At 43.6% G+C, this 14,456-nt stretch overlaps 1 protein-coding gene and 1 pseudogene across 1 annotated transcript; one reads left to right on the top strand and one right to left on the bottom strand.

Moving 5' to 3' along the window:
- Positions 1-216: 216 nt before the first annotated feature.
- On the bottom strand, positions 217-3,253 carry LOC121845618 (GTPase IMAP family member 4-like). Its single transcript, XM_042317183.1, has 4 exons — positions 2,974-3,253; positions 1,054-1,752; positions 750-852; positions 217-628 (listed from the first exon to the last, which is right to left on the bottom strand). The coding sequence occupies exons 1-4, from the start codon at positions 3,119-3,121 to the stop codon at positions 217-219; spliced, it is 1,362 nt and encodes a 453-aa protein (XP_042173117.1). The 5' UTR covers positions 3,122-3,253.
- A 7,609-nt stretch (positions 3,254-10,862) lies between these two features.
- LOC112236341 lies at positions 10,863-14,096 on the top strand (annotated as a pseudogene).
- The last annotated feature ends 360 nt before the right edge of the window (positions 14,097-14,456 follow it).

Genomic DNA, 14,456 nt, shown 5'->3' with positions numbered 1-14,456 from the left:
GGAGACCAACCCCCCACAATTGCTTGTCAGAGGGCTCCCCCTTGTGGAAAAACATGACATCATGAAGTTAATATACTGCCTCACCATTAGCATTTACTCCATCAATAAATCAATACTGTTAATTAGTTGTTACCTGAACAATGATGTTAGGGCATATTTAGATAAAACAAACCAATCTATAACTTATCATTTATGTTATTGTTGAACATCTCTCCTCTAGCAACTTTCCTCCACTTCTGCCTCCCCTGCATCAGAGGGAACAGCAGGCTTCTGTGTTGCTTTACTTTTGTCACTGAGTTCCTGTATGATGTCACAGCTGCGATCCAGACTCTGTCTGAGGTCCAGCAAGTCTCTCTGCATGCCTTCCAGGATGTCCAGCTTAGACAGCTTCTTGTCAATGGATGACAGCACCTCCTGGTCACCATTATTTACAAGATCCTCCCCAACATCATTCAGCTCTGGGCTGTTGCTGGTGAGACAGTCATCCTCCTCTACTATGAAAGACAGTGACTTATATTCCATACTTTCTCTCCGAGGCACTCCAGGTGTTTTTCTGCTGTTCTCCAGACAGTGTGGCTGAAGGAGGAGCTCACATTCACAACCACCAGGACCACAGTTACCCCAGAGGCTGAGGGAGACATCAGGGAGCCAGGACCCACTGACAGCCAGCCTGGTGGGTCTAAAACTGTCACAGTCTCACCCCTGACCTTTCCTTGTCCTTCCACACAGTCAGTAGCATGGCACCCTACTTTAAAGTGCCTCTGCCCAGGATGGTGTTTCCAGCAGAGCTCCTGCCTGTGTTGCGGCCACTCAGCAGCATTATTCTCAGCTCTGAGGGACAGTAGAGCTCCCCTGTCACAAACAAATAAGAATACTGTCATGTATAACATGTCTGCTTTGGACATAAAATGTATGAATACAAAGTGTTTCATTCACATTGTCAGATTTAAAGCACTATGAACAATTGCAAAATGTTCATCCTAAACATTTCACACCAATATGAATAGAATCAGACACCTAAAGTGCATTTTGAGAGAGATTGATTTAACTCACCTAATAGAGATCTGGCAGTCTCTCTTTGTTTCTGCCTCCTCGTCAGTCTCTCCCCTGCTCTTTTCTGTTCTTCCCTCCTCTTCTCCTGCAGAATCCCACCCTCAATCTTACAGTAACTACTGCTGTTGAATGACATCAGTTCCTCAATCTTTCTCATCAGTTCCGTAACCTGAAATCCTGAGTTGCTTCTATTGTTGAGGACATGATACCTGTTGCCACACTTCTCCACAAGCCACTGGAGGGCCTCCCCCTCACTCTCAATGTGCTGCTCGATGGTTGTGTCTCCCAGCCAGTCCCCAAAGTTGAACAGGACGATGATGTGAGCCCAGACTGCGTCTGTGATGAGCTCTAGGTGCTCCTGCACAGCTCTCCTGTAGGTCCCTGTGAAGGACCGGTCCACACGCACCATCAGCAGGAGGGCATGTGGACCAGGGGAGCAAAGAGATACAGGAGATAGTGTGTAGTGTCTGTCAAAAACAGGACTATCCTGAGAGAAGTAATTCATCCACCAGCCTGGAGTGTCCACCACAGTGACTTGTCTCCCGGCAACATCACCTGCTCCCACCATCCATTGCACTGTTCTCCTTCTGACCTCAAAGCTTCCTCCTTGACCCAGGATGGTGTTTCCTGCTGAACTCTTCCCTGAGCCCCGAGCTCCAAGCAGCATGACTCTGATTTCGGAGAGATGACATGACTCCCCTGGTAGAAAAGAAGGAAACAATTCAACATCAAAATAGATAGTGCTTTACGTTGTCATTTTTGACAAGGAGCACATGTGCGCCTAAGTTGGAAAATGTAGGAGCACACAATGAAATGTAGCAGCACAATGAGAAATATTTTTTTATTTTTTATTTAACCAGGTAGGCCAGTTGAGAACAAGTTCCCATTTACAACTGCGACCTGGCCAAGATAAAGCAAAGCAGTGCGACACAAACAACATGGAATAAACAAAAGTAGAGTCAATAACACAACAGAAAAAGTCTATATACAGTGTGTGCAAATGGCGTAAGGAGGTAAGGCAATAAATAGGCCATAGTAGCGAAGTAATTACAATTTAGAAAATTAACAAGGGAATGATAGATGTGCAGATGAGGATGTACAAGTAGAAATACTGGTGTGCAAAAGAGCAACAAAGTAAATAAAAACAATATGGGGATGAGGCAGGTAGATTGGATGGGATATTTACAGATGGGCTGTGTGCACCTGCAGCGATCGGTTAGCTGCTCAGATAGCTGATGCTTAAAGTTAGTGAGGGAGATATAAGTCTCCAACTTCAGCGATTTTTGCAATTCGTTCCAGTCATTGGTAGCAGAGAACTGGAAGGAAAGGTGGCCAAAGTTGGTGTTTGCTTTGGGGATGACCAGTGAGATATACCGGCTGGAGCGCGTGCTACGGGTGGGTGTTGTTATGGTGACCAGTGAGCTGAGATAAGCTAGCATAGACTTATAGATGACCTGGAGCCAATGGGTCTGGCGAGGAATATGTAGCAGGGCCAGCCAACGAGAGCATACATGTCGCAGTGGTGGGTGGTATATGGGGCTTTGGTGACAAAATGGATGGCACTGTGATAGACTGCATCCAGTTTGCTGAGCAGAGTGTTGGAGGCTATTTTGTAAATGACATCACCGAAGTCGAGGATCGGTAGGATAGTCAATTTTACGAGGGTATGTTTGGAAGGAGGCTTGGCTTGGTTGCGAAATAGGAAGCCGATTCTAGATCAATTTTGAATTGGAGATGTATAATATGAATCTGGAAGGAGAGTTTACAGTCTAGCCAGACACCTAGGTATTTGTAGTTGTCCACATTTGAGGTAATAAAGCTAGAATCCTTCATTTTTGAATTCCAAGAAATATTCTAAAATCTACTGTTGGCAATATGGCAAAGCATTGTGTACTAAGAACCATCTCAGTGATAACTCACCATTGAGCAGAGATCTCTGTTTCTGCATCTTCATCAATCTCTGCTGAGCCCTTTGCTCCACTATCCTCTTCTTTTCCTCCACCTCTTGTAAAAGCAGTCCCTCCATTTTAAAACAGCTGTGACTATTTTCTGTCACCAGTCTCTGCATCTTCCTGAACAGCTCTGTGACCTGATTTCCACCTGGTCCACTCTTCAAGTTCAGGCAGTGATACCTATGACTGCATTTCTCCACCAGCCACAGGGGGCCATGCCTCCTCTCTTGACTTGCTGCTCCATGTGCATGTGTCCAGGCCAGTCACTGCAGATGAAGACGACCATACAGTGACTCCACACTCTCTCACTGAGGAAGTCCAGGTGCTCCTCTACAGCCCTGCGACGCTTCTCACAGAACACTGAGTGTGTCTTAATGACGATAAGGAAAATATGGGGTCCTGGGGTGGACAGAGAGACACTGCGCACTATCTCCCTTTTCACCAGCTGAGGCGTGTCCTGCACCTTGAAGTCACACCACCAGCCAGGTGTGTCCACCACAGTAACCCACCCACCTGCCACCTCTCCCCCCCTCCTAGAACACGTAGTCCGCTCCTTGATGACAAACTCCTCCTTGTCCAGCAGCACATTGCCTACTTCGCTCTTCCCAGAGTTTCTGCTGCCAAGAAGGATAACTTTCAGGTCTGAGTGACACACAAACAAGAGACGTGAGAGTTACTGTTCATGCTAGTGCACATTTTGTGTTATACTGCCTGACATTAGGCTTCCATTTTAAAGGGACTGTCATTCCCACAATGATTAATGAATAAATTGTAAAAACACACACACACAGTACAGTCACAAGTACACACACACAACACACACACACGTAGTCACAAGTACATACACAAACACACACTTATAGTCACAAGTACATACACAAACACACACACACACACAAGTACACACAAACACAAACATGTACAGTCACAAGTACATACATAAACACACACGCACTTATACTCACAAGTACAGTGCATACACAAACAGACACAGATAACATGCAGCTGTGTGTGTATTACGCCACTATGAAACTACTGATAACGTGGTGTATTGACAACTTGATCAGATGTCTGTCACGTTGCCTTATTGCACATAGTATTTACCTGCTACACACAGTATGTACCTGCTACACACAGTATGTACCTGCCACACACAGTATGTACCTGCCACACACACAGTATGTACCTGCCACACACAGTATGTACCTGCCACACACAGTATGTACCTGCTATGTACCTGCACACACAGTATGTACCTGCCACACACAGTATGTACCTGCTACACACAGTATGTACCTGCTACACACAGTATGTACCTGCTACACACAGTATGTACCTGCTACACACAGTATGTACCTATGTACCTGCTACACACACACACAGTATGTACCTGCTACACACAGTATGTACCTGCTACACACAGTATACATACAGTACATGGAGATATCATAAAAACATTATAAAAACATTAACAAATAGTTGCTATAAGTAATGGTAATGTTGCCTAGAAATATCAGTACACGCACCACATTGATAGAACAGGGCAGTTAATCATCTTAACTTACATTAAACTGGCCATGTTAGGGTTAGAGTAATACTTTTACACTGACTGATGCTAAAGTTATTACAGTTTTTCTCAGTCGCTTTGGTGCATTTTTCACAGCATCCCTAACATGTGCAAAATAAGTGCATTACTCAGAACAATTTGTACAAACTGCAATATACAATAGATATGTTTCTAAAGCTAGTCAGTCACTAAAAATCCTTAGTACATCTCTCACAAGTAAATATTCATGCCAATGATCATGTCAGTAAGTCAATGAGTCATTGTTCACGACCAAGGTCGTCAAAATGTTTAGGCATGTTGTCAATGTAACTGTGTACCTCGACCGTATTACCTGATGTAAACTTAGGCTACAGTTTGGATGACAGTTACTGTATTGAAAATGCACAAGGCTGCACTTCTATGGCATATTGTCACGTTCTGACCATCGTTCTTGTGCGTTTTCCTTGTTTTAGTGTTGGTCAGGACGTGAGCTGGGTGGGCATTCTATGTTGTGTGTCTGGTTTGTCTATTTCTATGTTTGGCCTGATATGGTTCTCAATCAGAGGCAGGTGTTAGTCATTGTCTCTGATTGGGAACCATATTTAGGTAGCCTGTTTTGTGTTGGGTTTTGTTCTGGTCTTTGTGGCACCAGATAGGACTGTTTTTTTTTTTTTCACGTTTCTTGTTTTGTAGATTGTTGTATTTTCATCTTTATTAAAGATGTACAAAACTAACCACGCTGCATTTTGGTCCGCCTCTCTTTCACCAGAAGAAAACCGTTACACATATCAATTTCAACAGTACTATTTACATATTACTGTATGTGGGTTATTGATTGAAAGAGACTGGACAACCCAAGGGGCACAAAGGAAAAAAAAAAAAATTAGAAAGAAACACAAGACGTTCCTGTCTGTCGGCCCACATTCTCATCCACATCACACCGGATATTTCCCTTCCAATGCAACGTGGAAAGAATCTTTTGGAATGACTTATCCATCCTCTGCAGGAGTATACTGTGATGTCCTCACATGCTGCATCCATTGCAGCCAGCAGGGTCATCTGTGTGTGTGGCTGACGATCGTACACCTTCCACCTCCATGCTGAACATAACTCCTCAATTGGGTTAAGGAATGGTGAATAAGGTGGGAGGAATTCTATGAGCATCCTCGGGTGGGTCACAAACCATTGCCTTATGATGTTTGATCGATGGAAACTCACATTATCCAAGATAGCAGCACACATGGTGATATTTCCTCCCAGTTGGCCTGGCAAATCCACAGTAGCTCTGTGACCAATTTATATTCCGACCCCGCCTTCTGCATTTGGTCAGGTTGAAGCCAGCCTCATCCACGTATACAAAGTTGTGAGAGGGTTCACTTGATTCCAACTCCATTATACGCTATATCCCAGAACACACAGTTGAATTTGTTTTGGTAAGGAAGAGTGACATAAAATGTACATATATTGCATGTTCCTTCCACAGCAATGGAAATGTGTGCAGTTTATGCTTACTGTACTATGTATCACTATAAAATGTTGCTGTAAAGTAGTTACTTAGATATATGTTTTACCTGTACATACTGATACCGTAGCTCCTTAGCTCCTCCTTAGCTCCGTAGCTCCTCATTCCTTTGGAATGGTACACGGTACAGCTGTTTCATACTCATCTGGTTTCTATGCAGCACCCTGTCGATGGTTGATATGCTAACCGTATGGATGTTTTCAAAGACATCGTTGTCTTCTATAATGGTCCTTTGTATTTCCCTGAGTCTCATGGCATTGTTTGCTCGGACCATGGTGCAAATAGCCTCCTGTTGAGGTGTGAAAAGGTGTCCTCTGCCACCGGTTTGAGGTAATCTTGCAGTCCTATGTGGGGAAAAATGCAGTGATGCATCGCACACTTTCACATAGACAAAAACTATGCGAACACACATTTTACTGTAAAACATACAGGTGGGTGCATGTAAGGTGCAGTATGTATCTGTATAGAGTATATTTCTGTATGCTGTGAAATACAAGTGGACTACTGTAATATGAGGCATTGTAGGAAGTATACAGTATACTGCTTATATACAGTAACAGTGCACTGTACATTGGTGGACATATTTGTTCTCTCTTCGAAATGTTTGAACTATTGAGGACACGGTTGAGCTCCCAATATTCGGCTGCACCCTTCGACCCGCCTCAGCCATTGTAAGGCCATGATTGACAACATGGTCTACAATAGTGGCCCTTATGTCATCAGATATGCGCCTATGTCCTCTTCTGCCTCTTCCTCTGTTTTGCCTTCCACCACGCATCCTTGCTCCTCTTCTTCCTCCTCTTGGCTGTTGACCCTGTTTTTATTTATTTTTTTATTTTTTATTTCACCTTTATTTAACCAGGTAGGCCAGTTGAGAACAAGTTCTCATTTGCAACTGTGACCTGGCCAAGATAAAGCATAGCAGTGTGAGCAGACAACACAGAGTTACACATGGAATAAACAATTAACAAGTCAATAACACAGTAGAAAACAAAGGGGGAGTCTATATACAATGTGTGCAAAAGGCATGAGGAGGTAGGCGAATAATTACAATTTTGCAGATTAACACTGGAGTGATAAATGATCAGATGGTCATGTACAGGTAGAGATATTGGTGTGCAAAAGAGCAAGTAAATAAATAAAAACAGTATGGGGATGAGGTAGGTGAAAATGGGTGGGCTATTTACCAATAGACTATGTACAGCAGCAGCGATCGGTTAGCTGCTCAGATAGCTGATGTTTGAAGTTGGTGAGGGAGATAAAAGTCTCCAACTTCAGCGATTTTTGCAATTCGTTCCAGTCACAGGCAGCAGAGTACTGGAACGAAAGGCGGCCAAATGAGGTGTTGGCTTTAGGGATGATCAGTGAGATACACCTGCTGGAGCGCGTGCTACGGATGGGTGTTGCCATCGTGACCAGTGAACTGAGATAAGGCGGAGCTTTACCTAGCATGGACTTGTAGATGACCTGGAGCCAGAATATGTAATGAGGGCCAGCCGACTAGAGCATACAGGTCGCAGTGGTGGGTGGTATAAGGTGCTTTAGTGACAAAACGGATGGCACTGTGATAGACTGCATCCAGTTTGCTGAGTAGAGTGTTGGAAGCCATTTTGTAGATGACATCGCCGAAGTCGAGGATCGGAAGGATAGTCAGTTTTACTAGGGTAAGCTTGGCGGCGTGAGTGAAGGAGGCTTTGTTACGGAATAGAAAGCCGACTCTTGATTTGATTTTCGATTGGAGATGTTTGATATGAGTCTGATAGGAGAGTTTGCAGTCTAGCCAGACACCTAGGTACTTATAGATGTCCACATATTCAAGGTCGGAACCATCCAGGGTGGTGATGCTAGTCGGGCATGCGGGTGCAGGCATCGGTTTTACTAGCGTTTAAGAGCAGTTGGAGGCCACGGAATGAGTGTTGTATGGCATTGAAGCTTGTTTGGAGGTTGGATAGCACAGTGTCCAATGACGGGCCGAAAGTATATAGAATGGTGTCGTCTGCGTAGAGGTGGATCAGGGAATCGCCCGCAGCAAGAGCAACGTCATTGATATATACAGAGAAAAGAGTCGGCCCGAGAATTGAACCCTGTGGCACCCCCATAGAGACTGCCAGAGGACCGGACAGCATGCCCTCCGATTTGACACACTGAACTCTGTCTGCAAAGTAATTGGTGAACCAGGCAAGGCAGTCATCCGAAAACCGAGGCTACTGAGTCTGCCGATAAGAATATGGTGATTGACAGAGTCGAAAGCCTTGGCAAGGTCAATGAAGACGGCTGCACAGTACTGTCTTTTATCGATGGCGGTTATGATATCGTTTAGTACCTTGAGTGTTGCTGAGGTGCACCCGTGACCGGCTCGGAAACCAGATTGCACAGCGGAGAAGGTACGGTGGGATTCGAGATGGTCAGTGACCTGTTTGTTGACTTGGCTTTCGAAGACCTTAGATAGGCAGGGCAGGATGGATATAGGTCTGTAACAGTTTGGGTCCAGGGTGTCTCCCCCTTTGAAGAGGGGATGACTGCGGCAGCTTTCAATCCTTGGGGATCTCAGACGATATGAAAGAGAGGTTGAACAGGCTGGTAATAGGGGTTGCGACAATGGCGGCGGAAAGTTTCAGAAATAGGGGGTCCAGATTGTCAAGCCCAGCTGATTTGTACGGGTCCAGGTTTTGCAGCTCTTTCAGAACATCTGCTATCTGGATTTGGGTAAAGGAGAACCTGGAGAGGCTTGGGCGAGGAGCTGCCGGGGGCAGAGCTGTTGGCCGAGGTTGGAGTAGCCAGGCGGAAGGCATGGCCAGCCGTTGAGAAATGCTTATTGAAGTTTTCGATAATCATGGATTTATCGGTGGTGACCGTGTTACCTAGCCTCAGTGCAGTGGGCAGCTGGGAGGAGGTGCTCTTGTTCTCCATGGACTTCACAGTGTCCCAGAACTTTTTGGAGTTGGAGCTACATGATGCAAACTTCTGCCTGAAGAAGCTGGCCTTAGCTTTCCTGACTGACTGCGTGTATTGGTTACGGACTTCCCTGAACAGTTGCATATCCCGGGGACTATTCGATGCTATTGCAGTCCGCCACAGGATGTTTTTGTGCTGGTCGAGGGCAGTCAGGTCTGGGGTGAACCAAGGACTGTATCTGTTCTTAGTTCTGCATTTTTTGAACGGAGCATGCTTATCTAAAATGGTGAGGAAGTTACTTTTAAAGAATGACCAGGCATCCTCAACTGACGGGATGAGGTCAATGTCCTTCCAGGATACCCGGGCCAGGTCGATTAGAAAGGCCTGCTCACAGAAGTGTTTTAGGGAGCGTTTGACAGTGATGAGGGGTGGTCGTTTGACTGCGGCTCCATAGCGGATACAGGCTGTTAGTTTCCTGGTCCATCCATTATTGGAAAATTGCAACTCTGTGTTGTGGTCTGTCTATATATGCTTGCCAATTGATTCTTCACTAGATGCACCTTTGAGCAATTTAGACAACTGGTTGATTGTTGGTTGAACTAACACTTTACATTCCTTCATGAGTGAGGGTCAATATCACCTGCACGATTCATCAATTCACGTTTTTGTACAAAAGGTCTAATAGAAATGTGTAAAACTATGCTTGACAGTTTATGACAAATAGTTCAACAATTTTGCATGTAATGGCTTGTGCAAGGAACTAATGCCTAGATATTTTGAGGGGTAAGACTATTCAACAGAGAACCATCTACTACATTTTGATCAACATGACATGAGCAATTGATAATGTGGAAAAAGCTGACGTGTACATTATCAATTGAAATTTGTTCAAAGGAATAAGAAATTGCTTTAATGATGTGTACAAGTGACTAGATTATTTGGAATTTGTACAAGTAGTATCAAGAATTGCACTTTTGATCTAAGAAATGCACCAAAGTGACTGATAACTGTAAAAACAACTTCACAAGCCATGTGTAAATTGTCCTTTATATACAGTACAACCTTTTTCTAAAGTTGATATGTAAGACAATAGAGATGAAAAAACTTACCACATGTTGATGAATCTTTGGTTGCCATTTCTCTTCATTTTAAGCTTTGTCTGTGCTTAGTTTCTTCCCTAAATTGTTATAATCCAACTCATTTTAGTCATCATGTCAATGCCCAATAACAGTCCTTTTACTTCTAGCTTACAACAAGTTCCTGAAAGACTGGGGTGTAGCTTTTACTCTGAAGGGAGTGGACACTTGCCATGATGACTTGTGATGTCTTTATGAGTCTGAAGGTGAGCAGTAATAAACTGTAATAATGGTGTGTTTAAAACCAAATGGGAAGATGGTATTTACGAGTTGTGAAGTTGTAAATATGAATTGAATGCATGAGAATAAACTGAGAATAAAAATGGGTTTAGTAGAAAGCATATTATTCAGTAGACATTCCTATCGGTCCTAGACTATGGCGACATCATCTATATAAATGCAGCTACCACTTCATTAAAGCTATTAGTTGCAGTTTATAATAGCGCACTGCGATTTATTACGGGCGACAATTTTAGTACTCATCACTGCCTTCTCTACTAGAATGTTGGTTGGCCCTCTTTAATGTCACATAGGCTGATATATTGCTGTTTTAATTTATAAAGCTATTTTACAAAAGACCCACTGTACTTAACATCATTCCTAAATTTTTTGAGATTATTCCTAAATAATCTCAAAGAAGGGAAGAAGAAAGTGAAAGGATGGATGCATTTCAAAAGTATTGGAACAGGTCCCTGCTAGTATTTTCTTCCTGCTTTTTCTCGCTCCTCCCACCTCTGGTTACACCAATCAACAGCATTTCTCTGTTCATACGCTTTAGCTAGCTATGTCGCCTTTTTAGCATTTGTGTTACACAATCGTGTCTTTAGGTCAAACCTGAATCAGCTTATCGAGAAGAAGGAACTAGCAAGCTAGCTAGTTTCTTCAACAGCCATGGGTGTGCAAGTCAAAGTCGAATACTGGTATGTTTATTTTCCATTTATTGGATTATTCCCTTTTTTTTTTAAAGCAGCTCCAATGCGTTTTAGGTAGCTACTGTAGCTACCAGCTCGAACTAGCCACCTTCATAGCGCAGAGTACCCACTCTTTTATTATGAAACGGGCTATGTTTTATGCTAGCTAACGTTAGTTGATGAATGTTTACCTTAGACATTGCTTGGACATTTGCTTGGACATTTTCCCCCAACTACTTTAGGGTTAATTATTCATCACCAAGCAGTGTTTTTGTTTTGTCGTCTTTAGCGGTGGATGAGGGTACGGGCCCCGCTATCAGGAGCTCGCGCGGGTTGTCACCGCGGAGTTCACTGAAGCGGAAGTGTCGGGCTTCGTAGGAAGGCAAGGTAAGTTGGTCCTTTCCACAGCCTACTACAGACAATACAGGTACGTACAGTGTTGGTAAGTACACTAATAATGTGAAGCATTTTGACATCGTTACATGTTATTTCTTCTGTGTAGCTATATACTCACTGGACAGTTTATTAGAGAGGTGTGTGTGCCAGGTTAGTGCAAAGGGTGAGTAAGTAATGACAGTGGCAGTGATGGGAGCTCACTGCCACACGGACCCCCTTTGCCTCCAGAACGTCCTGAATTATTTTGGGAATGGATTCTTCAAGTCAGACACATTCCAAAGGGATGTTGGTCTACACTGATGCGATGGCATCATGCAGTTGCTGCAGATTGGATCGTGGTACACCACCGCAATCAGCCTGTACCATTGACACCAGGCAGGATGGGTCCATGGACTCATGCCGCTTACACTAAATCCTGTCTCTGCCATCAGCATAAAGCAACAGGAACCGGGATTCGTCGGACCAGGTGACGTTTTTTCCACTTCTCAATTGTCCAGTGTTGGCGGTCGCGTGCCCACTGGAGCTGTTTCTTCTTGTGTTTAGCTGGTAGGAATGGAACCCGGTGTGGATGTCTGCTGCAACAGCCCATCCGTGACAAGGATCGGTGCATTCTAAAATGCCATTCTACACACCACTGTTGTACTGGGACGTTATTTGTCTGTTTGTGGCCCGCCTGTTAGCTTGCATGATTCTTGATATTTTCCTTTGACCTCTCATGAATGAGCTGTTTTTGCCCACAGGACTGCTGCTGACTGGATTGTTTTGGTTTGTGGCAACATTCTGGAGAACCTAGACACTGTTGTCGTTGAAAAGCCCAAGAGGCCGTTTCAGAGATTCTCGATCCGATGTGCTTGGCACCAACGATCATACCGCACTCAGTCACTTGGGTCACTTGTTTTGCCCATTTTACTAACATCCAATTGCACAGCAACTGAATGCCTGTGCCGGTCTGCCTGCTTTATATAGCTAGCCACGGCCACATGACTCACTGTCTGTAGGAGTGAACCATTTTCTTGAACATGGTGGTGTACCTAATAAACTGGCTAGTGAGTGTATGTTTCTACCATATTCTCAGACTACATTGTTTTCCTTGATTTGATGCTTTTGTTTCTGCAGGCAGTTTTGAGATTGAGATCAACGGGCAAGTAGTTTTCTCTAAGCTCGAAACAAGCGGCTTCCCATATGAAGACGACGTAAGTTGTTAACTTCTTACAAGGCTGTTATTTTAATGTCTGACACACTGTGTGTGTCAACTGCCAATGACTACCCCCAATGACACAAGATGTCTTGTCCCCATGCAGATCATGGATGCTATACAGAAAGCCCATGATGGCAAGCCAGTGGAGAAGATCACCAAGAGCCGCCCGCCTTGTGTCATCCTGTAGATCTCCTCTCCCTCTATTCTCCAACCCTGCCCTCTCCTGACAGCAGCATGCTGAAGACAGGACAGTGTGCATCCATCACTGCCACTGTCATTACTCACTCAGCCTTTGCACTAACCGGGCATGAGGGTGACACGCAACTCTCTGTTGAAACTACACTAGCAGAGTTGGACTAAGACCACTGTCTTTGATTTAGAGTACAACCTGTCGTAAGGTTTTGTTGTGCCTTCTCTCTCCCCTCTTTCTCTGCTCCCATTGAGGTGTTCCAGGACTTATATGATTACTGTAGCCCAAAGCTGAAAGTTTATAGTATGATGACCCCAGTCCTGGCAGCTCCTATGTTATGGGATCAGAGAAATGGAGGAGACCGTAAGATCGAGGGGCAGACTAGTTGCGGGGAGCACCCTATTTTATTCCGAAAGCCTCATTGCCTGGCAGACAGTTACTGCCTGATTGTTCGAATTCCTCTCAAATAATACAGCACCATCATTGGCCAGACATAAACAAAGTTTTGATGAACGTAAAAGATAAATGTTATTGAGTACCAAAAGCAAGAAAGGAGCTCAATCATTTTCAGCCCTCTGTGAAAATAATTCTATCACCTAGCTCTAAGCATCATAAGCCCTGTTTCACAACTTGTATCCTGTACCCTACTATGATGATGAACGTGCTGCTTGAACCTGTCAATGCAATGTTTGTCAATGTATTTAATAAGATGTGTTCTAAAGTGGAGACACTTTAATCAAGGTTGAAGCTTATACTTTTAATGTTTTTGTTCAGTTCTGTCACTACAACTTTTATGTATCTTTAAAACTAGTGTATCAATGTCGGAACTTGGATTTAATCAGGTTTTTTTTCTTCAGTTATGTCCATCTATAGCTAATCTGCCTGGAGCATTCCAGGCAGTGTCTTTAACAGTGAACTATATCTCTGTTTTGAACTGTTCTCTTTAGCCGAAACATGAGAAACACTGTAGTAACCAAACCTCTTGTGAATTTGCAATTGTATACTGTCACTGAATCATAGATAATGCATTTTCATTGACTCAGTGGCTTTTATATATGATCAGCTGAACTATTAGTAGAGCTGACCTTGCAGGTAGATAAATCCTAAATTGTTTTGAAAGCCATCTCTCACTGGTCAGTCTATCACTAACAACACCTCATCAGCCCCTGTTTATGCGCACAGTTTATTGAATATCATCTCTGAATACTGTTTTTTTTCTGTTGCCCAGGGCTGTCAAGTATGATACCCATTAGGAGAACTTCTATCACAAAATAAAGTTATTGATTATTTAACTCGATAAATATGTTAGTATTGTCTTAACGTGTCATGCTCAAAACTACTTAGCATGTTTTTTCTTCTCTTTGTTTCACTTCTGTAATAACTACTCAACTCCATTAGAATGGAGAACATGTCAGTTCTAAAGGGCTATGTAACAACATATTACCATATTATTAGACTATTGGCTCATTCACAGGTCTGAACTCTCCATAGAGTACATCCCCATGGCAACATAGCACCTCAGGTGTGTTACTCAGGTCTCAGTAATTACTCACTTGTTGATGCTCACATCCAGACATCGAATGCCACTGTCATGTGATCATTCTATAATGGGAACAGCTGTAGGCTACACCCACGCTGTAATGTCAACAGAGCCAGC

This window comes from Oncorhynchus tshawytscha, unplaced genomic scaffold (assembly GCF_018296145.1).
Source record: "Oncorhynchus tshawytscha isolate Ot180627B unplaced genomic scaffold, Otsh_v2.0 Un_contig_2487_pilon_pilon, whole genome shotgun sequence".
Classification (NCBI taxonomy): domain Eukaryota; kingdom Metazoa; phylum Chordata; class Actinopteri; order Salmoniformes; family Salmonidae; genus Oncorhynchus; species Oncorhynchus tshawytscha.
This window is presented reverse-complemented; position numbering and strand designations above follow the sequence as displayed.

What these genes read in the sequence shown, in the direction of transcription:
- LOC121845618 (XM_042317183.1), bottom strand. Translation starts at nt 3,121, where the DNA reads ATGCAGAGACTGGTGACAGAAAATAGTCACAGCTGTTTTAAAATGGAG. An exon ending in ACAGAGATCTCTGCTCAATG is followed by an intron (nt 1,753 to 2,973) that starts GTGAGTTATCAC and finishes CTTTTCTACCAG; the next exon opens with GGGAGTCATGTCATCTCTCC. An exon ending in CTGGGCAGAGGCACTTTAAA is followed by an intron (nt 629 to 749) that starts GTAGGGTGCCAT and finishes TGTCTCCCTCAG; the next exon opens with CCTCTGGGGTAACTGTGGTC.